We start from the raw sequence: 16,092 nt of genomic DNA, 5'->3' as shown, positions 1-16,092 counted from the left end.
AAGGGAATTTATGCAAATTATTTTGCTCTGTAAGAACCAATGAAAATGGTGTAATATTTATTTATATCCTTCAGGATGTAAGTATTATGGATATACATGTTAAGTTCTTACTGTAAGTAAACAAAGGTAGGTATTAATGCCTGAAATCCATCAATTTTTCACAGGAAATGTCTGTACTTTAAGATTTGTATATGCGCTAAATTGGCACAAAGCCGTTTATCATATTTTACTTTTACCCGAACATTATGAAAAATCGAAATTTGTATTCTAATTATATGGTTACAGCTACTAAAATGACTGTAAAATTCCATTAATCTAAATTGGAAGAATGTAGGCAATTGTGCACATTCTCTGTGAAGATTCTCTTTATTCAGCTGCAGACTATTTCTTCATTTTGCAACAGTTGTACAATATTATTGACCTGAATGCATACTTAATTCCTACAGCTCTTATTTTCAATTTATCTTTTTTAATATGTAATCATGCTCCATTTCAGTGTAATACTACTACTGTTTTAAATGCCTTAGAGAGAAAGACTACAAAGGACAAACAGGTTAGGACTCCATGCCCTAATGCAACAACCTCCTTTACAGCAAACCCTGTGGGATCATCTCCTTGGTTTGTTCACAACATCATAGAAAAAGGATTCTGAACAACACTGGAAAAAAATGTAAAGCCAACTACTGCATTTTTCAACCTTAATAACAAAATAATAAAGGTCAAAATCTTTGCTTTCCTTTTTAAAACGAAAATCTTTTCTGGGAAAAAAAAAGCTTGCTTGTTTGGGACTATAAAAATAAAGGGCAGTTGCAAGATGTTTGCACAGCACATCTGCACAAGGGATTAACTGAAGATTGCCTGAAATCAATCTACATAAAACCCCCACTGCCTTTTCTTTTCCTTTGGTGGAAGATGGAATTGAGAATCCTTACAAGTATCAAGCCTAATTAAAATGGAAAGGATAATCAAAGGCTATTGAAATCTGTGGAAATGTTCCTCTAATATAGCCCATTTCATGGGACAAAATCTATACTTGAGGGCTTGTGTAGATGATCCAGCAGCCATTGTATAGTGTACAGTTTTGGCAAGAAATTTAAAGGAAGAGTAAAAAATTAATTAAATTAAAATTGCTTTCTGTTTTTTTTTTCACTAGTTCAGCAAGTATCGCACAGTCTTACCATCTTAGTAGAGGGGAAAAAATAAGGTGTTAAAATGAAAAACAAATACCATTTTAACTGAAACATAAACAGAATAAAATCAAACTAATCCAAGCTGCGTAGTTTGATTTCCTTTTGAATTTTAGGTAACTTTGCTGTTATTGCATAAGGATTTTATTGTTTTGTTTCAGAAAGCCTACCTTGATTTCGGTTAGCAACCCCTAGAGATGACACACTCGGCCGAACTGCATGCATCGGGAGAAATCAGGAGTTATTAATAGCACTGACTATATGAGACTTTTCTGATGTCAATATACTAGTGGACAAATACAACTACAGACATCTCCCGCTTTCATAGTTCATATGCACTTGCACAACATATGACTGCCAAGCCTGACAAATACGAGCAATCAATGCATCCCCAAAACAGATTAACAGACTCTGACATATTGTATGTAATTGTGCAGTTTTCTGGAAACTGTTATTCTATGATGACACATTACCCAAAAATCTACTGAATGGGATGTGAACTCATAGCATTAAAATTAATGATTAAAAATAATTCCAGAATATTAATTATACTAAATTTATTTTGCATTAAAATGCATTAAAATCTCAAAATGGATGAAACAGAGTGCTTTCAAATGTATTTCAATTTTCAAAATATTGCTCATATGACATGTTATATGTTATTTCAATATATTTGTAGAAAGGGTTTTCATGTTGTGAAAGGAAACAAATAGTGCATGTGAAATTATTGCATAACCTCATAATTACATACAATTCTTTATTTCCTTCGGTGGGAAATAGCAGTGCTAAGTAGCTGGAAATGGAATATTCTCAATGTCATGTGAAGCAGAGGCAGCAGTAAAGTCTAGTGCCACAACCCCACCCCCCCTTCTCCTCCCCCTGGACAGCTTTTCCACGCTCTGAATGTGGTTCCATCTTTGAATTCAGTGTTTATCATGACTGGGATTACATTTTAATCATGGCATAGCTGGAAAATTTAAAGCAGCTGAGATTGTACATGTCTGTGATACCTTGAACGACCTTCGATCTGTAGGCAATGGTAGTTGTGGAATAATTTAATTCAATCCATTCCACACATTGTTCAGTTCTTGAAAATAATTTGGCAAAAAAAACCATGAGAGCCACAATTATTATTTAATCCCAGCTGCTTTGGGGTTTGTACAGTATATACAGTATTTTTTGTCTATTTTCTAAGTATATCAGTATATCTGTCTCTCTTTCTTACTCTACAAAAGATTATGGAAACAGATATTAGAAGAAAACAGGAAGACAAACATTTTGCATCATTAAATACTTTGGCTTATTCCACCATGAACAATATCTACATGCATACTCTTCCCTTTATGTCAAAATACGGCTCTAAGTACGACAGAATTAAACTAATTTAATATATAGTTCACTATCGCTGCTAATGACTAGTTTTTCCTTTTTTGAACCTCCTGGTTCATAGTTCAAGCTCCAGTAGTTTTGTTTGAAATAAGGTACTTTGATCACTGCCATTGTCATATGATATCAAGTAAAAAAACAGTAACAACCTTAATGGGAATCTCAGTTATTAGGAATAAAGAAATATCTGCAAACATAAAGGCAATTAGAAAGGACACACATCTAAAAGGCTGAATTATGGTTCCAGAAAAAAAGGATGGGAAACGCTTTGCTTTGTTAACCAGTCGTAATTGAGTATACACATTTAAGTAACAATGAAATGAAGAACTTTGGAATTGTTTTAAGGTTGTCGTAAAACCTATGACATCTCCAACATGCCAATAACTCAATACATAATTGAGATCAGAGAAATGATTTTTACTGAAAGATTATTCTTTCTTCGAGGTCACTAGGATTCAAGGATGCAGGGTGAAATTAGCAATATGGGTTTCAAAAGGTGCTTCAGAAACGCGTTTAGCCCCTATTGACAGCCAGCATCTACAACAACTGAAGAGATTCTCCCCAGTTGTGTGTCCTTTCAACATGGATGGAAATTTGTATTGAGCCTTCCCATTAAGGATTCAGATGGAAAAGTCTGTTAATGAAAAGAAGTGCTGAACATGAAGGATGATGATTTAGTGGAATGGAAAACATGCAGCACAATTATAACACAATGCATGCACATAAAACAACATTGACCATGAACACTACCAGTTCTAAAGATCCACTTAATCCAGTACACATTTCTGATTATAACAATAATAATAATTCCAGACATTTCTTGGTACATTTTCAAAGCTGAAAAAAGACTAATCAAAATACACAGCTATTAAATTTAGAATTAGTACATTGTATCAATATGATGACCACATGCCCATTTTGCATTGTTGAAGAGAGCCATGACTTGGATATTTAATTTGTTCAGTAACTAACGTTGTCCTATTCATTACAAAGCATTATTCATCTCACAGCAACATTCAGCAAAATTAGAGAAGAAATATTTATCACGTTCAGCATTCCTATGGGTCTGCACTCATGAATTTTGGCATCTTTCTACATTAAGTAGTAGGTGGTTGGCACAGTAGTAGCTGGCACAGCACAAGTTTCCAAATTGCTTCCAAATACTTATTTTAAATCTATCTCACCAGTTTCCAAACTACTCAATCTTCTCCTTGAGGGACCATAAATTTATAAAGATAGCCATCCAATTCCCAAAGACATATTTTGCGTTTTCACTGTGACACTACATCATATTGTAGTTGATTTGATTATCCTACACTTAAACAGAATGGAAGCCAAATGCTAATAACACTGGACAAGTTGAATTTCATGGACTCACACTAAATTATCTTGCTGTGCCACCAGGACACCCCTGGTCAGGTCTAATTTAGTGGAGTAAATCAAATGGAATAATGAATATTCTAATACAGTAGCTCCACATGGTACTGTATCAAACCGATACTGTACATTACTGCCTTTAGTTTTTTATCATACAAACATAATGCATATTTGTTTTATTTTTATTACTTTGTATAGTGCACGCAATACACTATACCATTATCTAAGGCACAATTTATTTAAAAGACTGATACTGAAATTTGAAGGATATAAATGCACTTTGACATGTTCCCACTCACTGTGTCTTACTTTTATCCATCCACTCAGCCACTGTAACTGTACACATCCAAGCACTCTGGGGGAAACTGGCTGGGGCAGATAATGATTTGCATGACTTTGTCATTTATATAAAAATTAACATGATATTTCTAGACCAATTTTGTCATTATCAATATATATGCATGTGGCTTGCATTTCTATATTAATTTTAAATGCCAATCATTTTATCTCTCTTTCTTTATATATATATACTGTATATGGAACATTTTCATATACTCTGCTGATTTGAGTTTTCCAATTAAAAAAAAGTATGAAGTATGTTAGATTCTTTGTCTGAGAGTGATTGATTTTCTTTGCAAATGTAGGTGAACCATTAAGAATTCTTTAAATTCAGTTATGTGTGATCACTTACTGTAATGTGACGGGTGTAAGAAGTCAAGCTGAATCAGAAATTAATATTGAACATCAAGTGGACTTTAGGTCTTGAAAGGCAAAGCAAAGCATCTAGCAGTTTTTGTTTTTATTTGTTGGTGTTACTTACTAACAGGACCAAGATTATTGGGAATACCTGCAAGAGAAAAACAAAACATTTCAATCAAGTAACTGTCGAGTTGCACACAACCCATACCATTTTTAAAAGATATAAAAAAGAAAATGTTACTGTAGTAACTAGGAAATCAAAATAAATAAAGTACTGTATACAAAGGCCAGAGTCTTTTCTCAAAATAAAATAAAGGTTAACACAATTAAAAATAGATCACATTCATAAAGCAAACACAAACTAACAAAAGTGGAAACAAATATTAGCTGCTGCTGATTTGGTATCTTGCAATTCTCAGCTTATAGCAGGAGTTGAAATCATGCCCAAACAAAAGGAGTCTCGCGCGCCTTTCTTCATGAAATATTTAAAAACTAATTTTTTCGTAGCTTGCCTATAAACTTCTATTATTAAAATTGTGTATGGGTGTTCCTTTCATTATACATCATTATTCATTCTGAGAAAATAATATTGAAGAGTGACAACTATTCACAAACACTGGAATGCAGTAAAATACAGGAAAAGAGGTTGAAGTATTAAATCGGAAGTCATTTTGTTTGTTTTTAATTAGATTTTTATTCAGCAGCCAAGTAAATTATTTTCAGAAAAAAAATGAATAGTGTCAATCCAGTTTCAGAAAAAAAACAATACAAGATCATTAACTCACTAAGCCTCTTCATCCACTACTGTAAACTTTCAACAGATTAATAATGGCTTGAGTAAGTACAATCCCTGATCATTGGAAACATGCTGGTGCTGAAACATGAAAGCACCGAATCTGGATTTTCATCACATTCCCAGAATAACAGCAGATTTGCAGGCATCTGTGCAATGTTTGCATCCGAGCAACAGCCAGACAACTGTGTTCTCAGCTTCAAGGATTCATGATCATTTCCTTTCCTCCCTGAAGGGCACTCACTAACATCATCAGAGAGGAAAGTACCCCCTGCTATGTGCAATCGATATTCTGAGAATAAGACCGTCTCCTTTTCAGATCCTGACTTGACAGGGTGAGTTAAAACCCAAATTTACGACCTTCAGAAAACAGAAAAGACCACCACACTGAGAGTCCTGCTTGTTAAACCATACTTTTGTGTGTAAAAATGAAAGGTGAGGACTCTAGGAATTCACAATAATGAGGCCAAAACCCCAAAGCTACTACTTGCTAACATATACAGTAAAACACATACCAAAGTAGACTGAGGTACTAAAAAGACTATTCTTTATGGAGATGAGTAATTCTTAGGTAAGAATTTTTCAAGATTTTTGTTTCTCAAAATGAAATATCAACGTCGTATCAAAAAGCCTTTTAAATTATTTCTTATACATTTTAAACTATTTTTAAGAGAACAAACCTTGTTGTTTGTAAGAAGGCTTTTAATTGAATAGTTTGTGTGCACACTAAAACTATTGGGACAGAGCATGCAAACCCAAGTGTGCTCTCCCTGAAAAGGGTTTTGTGTATTTTTCCTGAAGGCTTAATGCAGTTCAGCTTTCTTAAATTCCTGAAGTAGACCCAGAAAGTCAAAAGTCCATGGGGAAAGAGCTAATTGTCACTAAATAGGAATGGCTATTGGGTGCCTTATAGGCTATAGGTACTGTATGAGCAATATTGTTGACCATTAGGGCAGATTCAACCTAACTGTGGATAATTCCAACTAGGATTGCAGGCAGGCAACAGGGTATTTTGGAACATTGCCTACATTTTCCTTGCAATTAACCTTGCAAAAATTCCAAAAGAGCCTTCTTACCGAATTCTACCGAATGTTAAGTAGATATGGTCTGAGCAAATGTTCACAGATACTAGATGAACTCTTTCATATATAATGCCATATAATGACCATATAATGCCAGAACTGTACATGATTTGGCCATTGGAGTAAAACCACAGGAATTAGAACCCAAAACTTTTAGCTACCTTCTATACATCATAACATATCTTTCTTAAAACACAACTGTAAAGTCACGTCTGTTTTATCTAAATTCATACACTTCAAGTCCACCAGAGAACAATGTCTTTTAGAGTTGAAGTTAAAGTTAAAGTTGAGCTCTAGGCAATGTCAACTAATGTCTGATACTGGTTGGAAAAAGAAATAGCATATTCCTCTGTCATATTCTAAGCATGGTGACATAAATAAATATAAAGTAAAAACATAGCATACTTAATATTTTAGTGATTGGTGTTAGCTTGCATGGTGGAGGACATAACAGCCCTGGCCAAAAGGTCAAGTTTGCTCAACCCCCCCTCAAGGAATGAATTGCAAGGAATAAACCAGGGAGTCTGCAGCAAAAGTGAACATGGGGTGGAAGGATAGGTTTAAAAACAGGCAGGTGATACTGTATGCAAGAGAGCAGAAGTCTGAGATTAGAATTGACCTCCTCCTGAATTAATGTTTTACAACTCCAATAACACAGAAATATCATAGTCAACATATACAGAAGGCCAAAAAATATAGAGATACAGCTTTATTAAAGGTTACTTCTTCACAAATTAAATGGATTTTGATTAGGCAAAAACAGATGCACCCCCCAAAAGTTAAATTTTTCCTGTTTTCTTAACAGGAAATTTCTTCAGATACCGGCTTTACTTTTTTAAAGACTATTACAGCTATTAAAAAAGAAACTAATGGTTCAAAAAGCACAGTAGTATCTGATTCACTAAGCTGATTAGATTTTTTCTATTTTCAGGTATCATCGTGCTGCATTTCTCAGCTATCAAGCCTATTTATTCATTTATATTTTTATGGACTACATGCAGTCCAGGCCAGCTGTTGAGGATCATATGCCACTTTATTAGATTAATTTTCAATCAGTGTCATTTTCAATCCCCTTTACCTGCCAGTTATCTTCATTATGCTGCATAATAAAAATTTAATTGTGCAGAATAATACAGGAACACATTAGGTCGCTCATGTTTATCACACTCTTCATTGATTTTTCTTGTCCTCAATTCTCAAGTTGAATTAAGGTAGCAAATGCAGTTGAGTGATCTGGGTGTGACTAGAATCTGTGATGTAAGAAGGTGACTACCTATACTGTGCCTGTCTATATACGCATAGATATATACATATAGTACACAGTATGCTAGCTGGAAGTAAAAAATAATGAGACCCAAGGAAATTGGATTTTTATACAGAAATGTATTAATATTGTATTAGGTGTACAATAAAAATGTTTCACTATCATTTTACTGCAAACTATTTTCATCAAAATGTTCTTGTTTAGCAGCCATTGCACCTGTACATATATTATATGTTCTATCACAGTGTAAGGCACTTTATTTCCATGTATTTATGTCCTATTACTCCATGTTCTTTCCCTCTTCTGTAAAACTAAGACCATTGTGCTTCTTTGAGCACACTGTCAGCAGCTCTGAGACTTTCAGAACCTTCAGTTCTTATTTCTGTTGGTATTTAGGTGTTTTAACGGAACTTAAATGTTTTTACGGTCATTATGATGCTGGAAAATAAACCCTTTACCAACAGGGTGCCTTCTTTAGGGTACTGCATGTTATTGAAGAGGTAAATTATATTGTTATTTCACCTGTGTCCTTTCTGTTTTTCCCTTTCTCTTCTGTCATTAGATCAAGTAAACTTCAATAATTTAATTGTATCCCCTCTATTCAGAGCCAACTTATTACCTTAGTATTGTGGCTGAAAGGATATTTAATTTATGGGTATACATACAGATACCAAATTTTCACTCTTTTCTCTCTCTCTTTGTGGCTATTATATATATATGATATATACAGTAAACAGATCCAGCCATTCAAAATGAGTGAGGTACGCTGTGTTAAAACGTGGTGGACGTAGTGCAACAATCTGCCTCATACAACAACATATCGCATGTTTATGGAAAACATTAAACATTAAAAAGCTGGTCTATTTTATGAAAGCAAAATTGCTCAGTTGGACAAATTATATTATGTATAAATATTTTATACATCAAAATCTTTAACTTGGTAACTTACAGTGGGTTCTAGTTTTAACGTGCTTGTTCTAACATTATTTAGCTTATATTCTGTACTTTATAAAATGTCATAACATTTTATTCTTTTTTAAGAATATGTTGTAAAAACACCACTTGCTGTTATTGTAAAAAGTGTTTACAACCCTAAGGTCAGAGAGCATTGTTACTCATCCTCCAACTTGATCAGCCAATCAGGTAGAGCAGGATAACACCACTTGGGTCTCAAATGCCCGCAAAACTTTCAACCAATGAACGACCGTAGTTCCTCGAGATAAAAGAGGCAAAACAGGGCCCAGAAGGGGCCCCTTCAGGACATTCTCAGACTCAGCTCGGACAATCATGTGACAGCCAGTGTGTCCGAGTGCCAGGACTTTACTTTGTTCTAAGAGTCGAGACCGGAGGTCGCCCGTGCGTAACCAAAGGATCCGGCCGATGTTAGCCCAGCAGCAACCCTCGTGAACTGCCGGTAACCCACTGCAAACGCTCGCCTGATCAACAACTGAACTACGGTCAGAACTGTTGATAGCTGAATCTCAGTATTCAGGACTAGCGCTACATCGGGAATGAACCGGTCTTCTTCTCATCTAAAGAGTGTGACTTGCTTGGACCCACATTCACTTTTCATGTGCACAAACTCTGCTAGTTCAGCCAGGACTAACTAGCCGGTCTTCAGAGAATCGCTGCCAGTTACAAATCCTATATTTAGGATTTGAAACTCTTTGTGAATGAATATATACCTTTTGTATTCTGCTAACCCTAAAATTCTCTCTAAAATTCTAGAACGTGCTGTCACACTTCAGTTACATAACCACCTCATGACAAACAACCTTTTCGAACCCCTCCAATCTGGCTTCCGTCAACTTCACAGCACAGAAACCGCCCTAGTCAAAGTCACCAACGATCTCCTAATAGCTTCTGATTCTGGTTCTCTTTCCATACTCATCCTTCTTGATCTCAGTGCTGCCTTTGACACTGTTGACCATAACATCTTGCTTTCTCGTCTCGAGACTGTGTTTGGAGTCTCTGACACTGCCCTCAAATGGTTTAAGTCTTACCTCACTGATCGCTGTCACTTTGTCTCTCTCAATGGGTACAGGTCTGAAATTGGTCTTGTCAAGTCTGGTGTCCCTCAGGGCTCAATACTGGGCCCCTTGCTCTTCAGCATTTACATGTTCCCACTTGGTCAGCTTTTAAGATCACATGGCCTCAGCTTTCATTTTTACGCTGACGATACTCAAATATACATCCATACCAAACCCGACACTGATGTGGCTGTCTCTATTCTATCTAATTGCATCTCTGACATAAAAATTTGGATGACTCAAAACTTCCTTCATCTTAACTGTGACAAGACTGAAGTCATGCTTATTGGAACCCCCCATCAACTTCGTAAAGCCAGTCCTGTAACCCTGTCTGTAGATGGCTCTGTACTTGAGCTCCAATCAAAATTGAAAAACCTTGGGGTTATATTCGATTCTGGCTTAACATTCGACCCACATGTACAGCATACTGTCAAAACATCTTTTTTTCACCTTAGAAATATCGCAAGACTACGCCCTATGCTATCATTAACTGTGGCTGAAAAGCTGATCAACATATTTGTATTCTCTCGAATTGACTACTGCAATGCTCTGCTCCCTGGGGTATCTAAATCTACTCTGAACAAGCTGCAGTATGTCCAAAATTCAGCAGCCAGAATCCTGACCAGATCTAGTGCAAGTGTTCACATTACTCCTATCCTGGAGTCCTTGCACTGGCTTCCGGTCAAATTCCGCGTAGACTTTAAAATCCTCATGCTCACCTACAAGGCTTTACATGGCTTGGCACCTCAATACCTGTCTGAACTTTTATCGCCCTACTCCCCACCTCGCAACCTCCGCTCTTCAAATTCTGCCCTCCTTACTGTCCCCCAAGCCCGTCTACATTGTATGGGCGACAGGGCCTTCTCCTGCTATGCCCCCAAGCTCTGGAACTCCTTGCCCAAGGATATTAGAGAGTCACCTTCTCTAAACTCCTTCAAATCCAGACTCAAAACCCTCCTTTTCAGAAAAGCCTTTACTTAACTGGTTCCATTCTTCACCCCTCTGCTCTTCTTAATACCATCTTTCACGGTCTCCTCTATTGTTATTGTTGTATTGTTGTAATTATAATTGTGTCCTGTCTTGTGAAATTTTCTTATTTATTGTTGTAGTCTTCTTATTTATTGTTATTGTCATCCTGTAAAGCGCTTTGAGAGCCACCTTTAAAGGCGCTATATAAAATAAAGTTTATTATTATTATTATAACCCTCACTATAAGATCTGTTATGTTTACATGCACATTTGATGTATTAATAAATGTATAATCGTGTATTAGTATCTGAGTGTGCGTTGCCGAGTTGTTCTGCAAGGTCGGTTTTCTAATAGCAATCGAAGAATCATTTTGTGACTTATCGCTACAATTAATAATTGTCCCAGCAAATGCACAAAACCCAAAAGGAGATAACCTCAGAATCATTCTAAAAAAAAGTCCATTTATTTGATGTGCAGATTTGCTTCAAATGATAAATTATACTAAAAAAAATAAAACAATCAACAAACTTAACAGCCTTCATTGTGGCATTGCAGTGCAGGGGCCCTGAGTTCAGACCTAGGGTGCTATCTGTGTGGAGGTTGGATGCTCTTCCCATATTTTTTTATGGGTAGGATAACCTGCTTATGGGAAAACTGGCCCTGATGTGCATGTCTGTGAGTGTGTCTTCCTGCTTTGTGATGGACTGGTGTCCCATCCATGGTGTACCCTGCCTTGAGCCCATTGCTTGCTGGAATAGTCTCCCCCAAAACCCTAATTTAGACAAAGCTGTAAGAAAATGGATAGATGGATGGAAGAATAGTGTAAAATTTTCAAAGTCAATGATATTCTGAAAAGGAAAAGTCACAAATCAGTTAAAAAGAGAATGATTTGAGTAATATCTCCCTCAAGTATCCTTCTGACAGAAGTTCCAAACTTACAATCTGATTATCTCTTCATCTCATTCCACTGAGTGTCTCATTACTTAAACATAGGCATCCACATTTGTAAAAGCTTACATGTCAAAGTCGATTTGTGAACCACTGAATTCATTTTAATCATGTTGGAAGTTCTTTGATTTCTTCTTAAAAATGTATTAGTGCTTACATGGTTCACTTAAAGTATTTGACCAAAAGAAATATGAAAATGAAAAAATTAAATCATATCACTTATCCCCTTTAAAATAATCATACAGACTTTGTTTTCACAAGCATAATCGTTATTACTTGTGCCTGATGTTTTGAATATAATGATTGATATTAAGTTCTGATTTCTAAATATATTTATGCTGAATAATCCCATGAATAGGCTCATTTACACAGAACTTGATGTTCAGTGTGCAGAAGGAGTTACAACATTACAATGAAAAGAATGGATTCTAATGGAATTCTTTTGTTTCACATTAGTTCAACCATTTGATCTTGTTTTTATTTCTACTCAGCGCTGCATGGTATAGTTTTTCTTAATTTTTATTTTTGGAATAACAAAAGTATACCTCTGCTACACACATTTTTTTTTTAAATGTGCATGGACATGAATTGTCCTTGATGTTTTCAAAAAGATGCTAATTACTTAATCACTTGGTTATTTTTATACTTAAGAATATTCAATTAAATAATAATAATACAATTTATATAGCACCTTTAAAGGTGGCTTCTCAAAGCGCTTTACAGAATGCCAACAGCAACAACAACAATTAAAAATAAACAATAAAAAATAAAAAAAAAATCAGAAGATTAACACGATGAGAATACGCAGAGGAGACAGCAGATGGTGGTACTAAAGGTACCGTGTAAAGGTACAGTAGGAGCAGAGGTGTAAAGAATGGAACCAGTTAAGTAAAGGCTCTTATAAAGAAGAAGGTTTTGAGTCTGGATTTGAAGGAGTTTAGAGAAGGTGAGTCTCTGATATCCCTGGAGAGAGAGTTCCAGAGCTTAGGGGTATAACAGGAGAAGGCCCTGTCACCCGTCAACAATACACAGAGTGTAGGAGACCAGAATTAGAGGAGCAAAGATTGCGAGATGAGGAATAGGGCAATAATAGCTCAGACAGGTACTGAGGTGCTGAGCCTTATAGGCGAGCATGAGGATTTTGAAGTCAACACGAAACTTGACAGGAAGCCAGTGCAAGGACTCCGGGATAGGAGCAATGTGATCACGTGCACTAGACCTGGTCAGGATTCTGGCTGCCAAATTTTGGACATACTGGAATTTGTTCAATGTGGATTTAGAAACCCCAGCGAGTAGAGCATTACAGTAGTCGGGAGAAGACAAATGTGTTGATCAGCTTTTCAGCCACAGTTAATGATAACATAGGGTGTAGTCTAGCAATATTTCTGAGGTGAAAGAAAGATGTTTTGACAATATGCTGAATCAAATATCACCGCCAAGGTTTAAAATTTAGACTTTAGCTCAAGTACAGTACCATCAACAGACAGGGTTACAGGATTGGCTTTACAAAGTTGATGGGGGGTGCCAATAAGCATGACTTCAGTCTTATCACAGTTTAGATTAAGGACATTTTGAGTCATCCAAGTTTTTACGTCAGAGATGCAATTAGAATAGAGACAGCCACATCAGTGTCAGGGTTGGTATGGATGTATATTTGAGTATCATCAGCATAGAAATGATGGTTGAGGCCATGTGATCTTAAAAAATTGACCAAGTGGAAATGTAAATGCTGTAAAGTAGGGGACCTAGTATCGAACCCTGAGGAACACCAGATTAAATGAGACCAATTTCAGATCCGCCAAGAGAGACAAAGTCACAGCGATCAGTGAGGTAGACTTGAACCATTTGAGAGCAGTGTCAGAAACTCCAAACACAATCTGAAGACAAGAAAGTAAGATGGCATGGGTAACAGTGTTGAAAGCAGCACTGAGATCAAGAAGAATGAGGATAGAGAGAGAACCAGAATCAGAAGCTATCAGAAGATCATTAGTAACTTTGACCAGGGCAGTTTCTGTGCTGTGAAGTTGATGGAGGGGTTTGGAAAGGTTATTTACAATGAGGTGGTTAGTAATTGAAATGTGACAGCACATTCTAGAATTCGTGCATGAAAGGGTAAGTTGGAGATGGGGTGAAAATTGTTTAGATTGTCCAGAGCCACGTTAGGCATTTTTGGCACGGGGGTAATGGCAGCAGTTTTGAGGACCGTTGGTACAACACCAGTGCTCAAGGATTCATTTATTATATTGAGAGAAGTGAAACAAGACTGAAATTAAGTGGTGGGAATGGGATCTAATATAGATGTGGTGGATTTCATGTTTAGTTTAGCTAGTTTACTGAGGGATGCAGAGTCAAGAAGTGAGAAGCTGGAGAGAAGGGAACCAGAACCATGTGTGGTGCGTGGGTCTGAGGCTAAGGATCTGCGCCTGTGGCTGGAAGGTTGGAATCCACAGCCAGCAGAGGAATCCTACTCCCCTGGGCCCCTGAGCGAGGCCCTTAACCCCAGCTGCTCCAGGGGCGCCGTATAAATGGCTGACCCTGCGCTCTGACCCCAAGCTTCTCTCCTTGTCTGTGTGTCTCATGGAGAGCAAGCTGGGGTACAGTATGTGAAAAGACAAATTCGTAATACAAGAAATTGTATAAGGCCAATAAAGTGTCTTAAAAGTACGACAAGCAGGGAGGAGGTGAGGGAATTATATATGTTGTGGAGAGGATGCTGTCAAACTTGGAGCTAAAGAAATCTAAAAATGTGTAAATAAAGGGAATTAAAATAAAGTGAAATAAAGAAGCTCTTCTATCTTTCTATTGTGGATAAAGTAAAGGAGTTGACTTGTTAGTCTTTTCATTACATTCTATCTTATCAATGGAACTTGCCACAAAAAAAAATCAGTCGGTTTAATGCAGAACACATGCTGGTGTGAATGTTTTTGTAATTCCCTACTGTGAAGTTGAAATAGTATTTTCCAAAGCTGTTCAATAAGATACATTCTCAGATGGTACAGGTAACATTCGGCAGTCTAACAATAAACTGTTATTCATAATGTATGTAATCATACATAAGGCAATCAGCTGAATAGCTGAAATAAATGTGTTCTGTCTTCTATATGAAATGAAACTATCAGCTATCAGAGGGTTGGGCTCTCATAAGTAAAGAACATTGAAAACAAGCCATACTGTACGTAAGACATGTATTAATATATTGAAGTAGTGGAAACATACATACCCATAAACTCAGCATGGATCACTGAGTATTATCATCAGAAAGATTGTGGGAGCTGGCTTCCATTTTCAAATGCTTGTAGGAGCAGGGAATTGATTTGTGTTACAGGTAGTAAAATGTTAGCACGGTCTATGATAGCACAGCAAAAAATGACATTCCAGGAATGTCAGTGATGAGCAGAAAAAGAACACAAGATGAAAAAATAAATATTTGAAAGGGATGGGTATTAATATTACTGCCTAAAGAAGTGAGGAAAGCAAAAGTAAACGTATATCAGCTCAGGGGAAAGAGAATAAAAGAGTCTGAAACAAAAGAGGATGCCAAGATAATAAAACTCTGAGCAAAGGCAGAAGACCAACAGAAGAAAGATGCAAATAGTGTTCGGAAAATAAAAAGAAGTGCAAACAACAGGAGGGCACTGGTGTGTGAAATACAGCACATGGAATAATTAAACGTGAAGAAAAAAGACCGAGAAAAACTCTCTCACTTCGTAGATTCTTTTCACAATATGGCACATCGACCACCTGGCCTTTTAGATAATACTAATTACACCATTCTGTATATACTCCAGAGGCTTTCTAAAGCAACTCCTAATTATAGTTCAAGCACACTCTCGAAAGGATGTAAGCTCTTCATGTTAGCTGTAAAAAGGAATGTACCTTAACCATTCTTGAAGTTCACAGAGAAAGGTTCGTGAGAAGGTCAATAAATATATCTAGCATACTAAATTATCCACATTAATGGAAGGAGGTATATTGCTCTAACACTAACCTTCTTTTTAACCAAAGGGCGTGGCAGTATGTGCAACAGTCTTACTTCAGTTTACAAATTGCTGACTGTTACCAGAAGCAGCCAGATGATGCTGAAGAAAATGTTTTTTTTTTCTGACAGAATCATAGTGCTTGATTGGATGATAAATTATGTCAGTGAATACTAGGACATCTGGTAGTCTTTTTTGTTAGTGTGTACTAATTAAACTCTACATATATACAGTACAGGCCATAAGATACTGTATAATCACATAAATATTTTTTTAGAGATAATCTGGTTAGTATAGTCACCTATGTAGTTATTTTTTAAATAATGTCTTCCAGTGGATATTGGAATTTTGCGAATGTCTGTAAATTGAAAGTTATTTAG

General features: G+C 36.4%; 1 protein-coding gene across 6 annotated transcripts in view; it reads right to left on the bottom strand.

Moving 5' to 3' along the window:
* The window catches only part of ntng1a (netrin g1a), a 124,562-nt gene that overhangs the window by 19,552 nt on the left and 88,918 nt on the right, over positions 1-16,092 (bottom strand). For 4 of the 6 annotated variants that reach the window (XM_088598371.1, XM_088598370.1, XM_088598372.1 and 1 more), the window contains exon 5: positions 4,771-4,797. In XM_088598371.1, coding sequence (XP_088454497.1) covers positions 4,771-4,797 — 27 coding nt within the window. Of the gene's footprint in view, positions 1-1,357; positions 1,403-4,770; positions 4,798-16,092 lie in introns of all 6 variants that reach the window. The other 2 variants (XM_088598373.1, XM_088598374.1) reach the window with 1 other exon arrangement.

This window comes from Lepisosteus platostomus, chromosome 11 (genome assembly GCF_059453375.1).
Source record: "Lepisosteus platostomus isolate fLepPlt1 chromosome 11, fLepPlt1.hap1, whole genome shotgun sequence".
In the NCBI taxonomy this organism is placed as follows: Eukaryota; Metazoa; Chordata; class Actinopteri; order Semionotiformes; family Lepisosteidae; genus Lepisosteus; species Lepisosteus platostomus.
The sequence above is the reverse complement of the archived record's forward strand: the minus strand, read 5'-3'. Positions and strand labels throughout refer to the sequence as shown.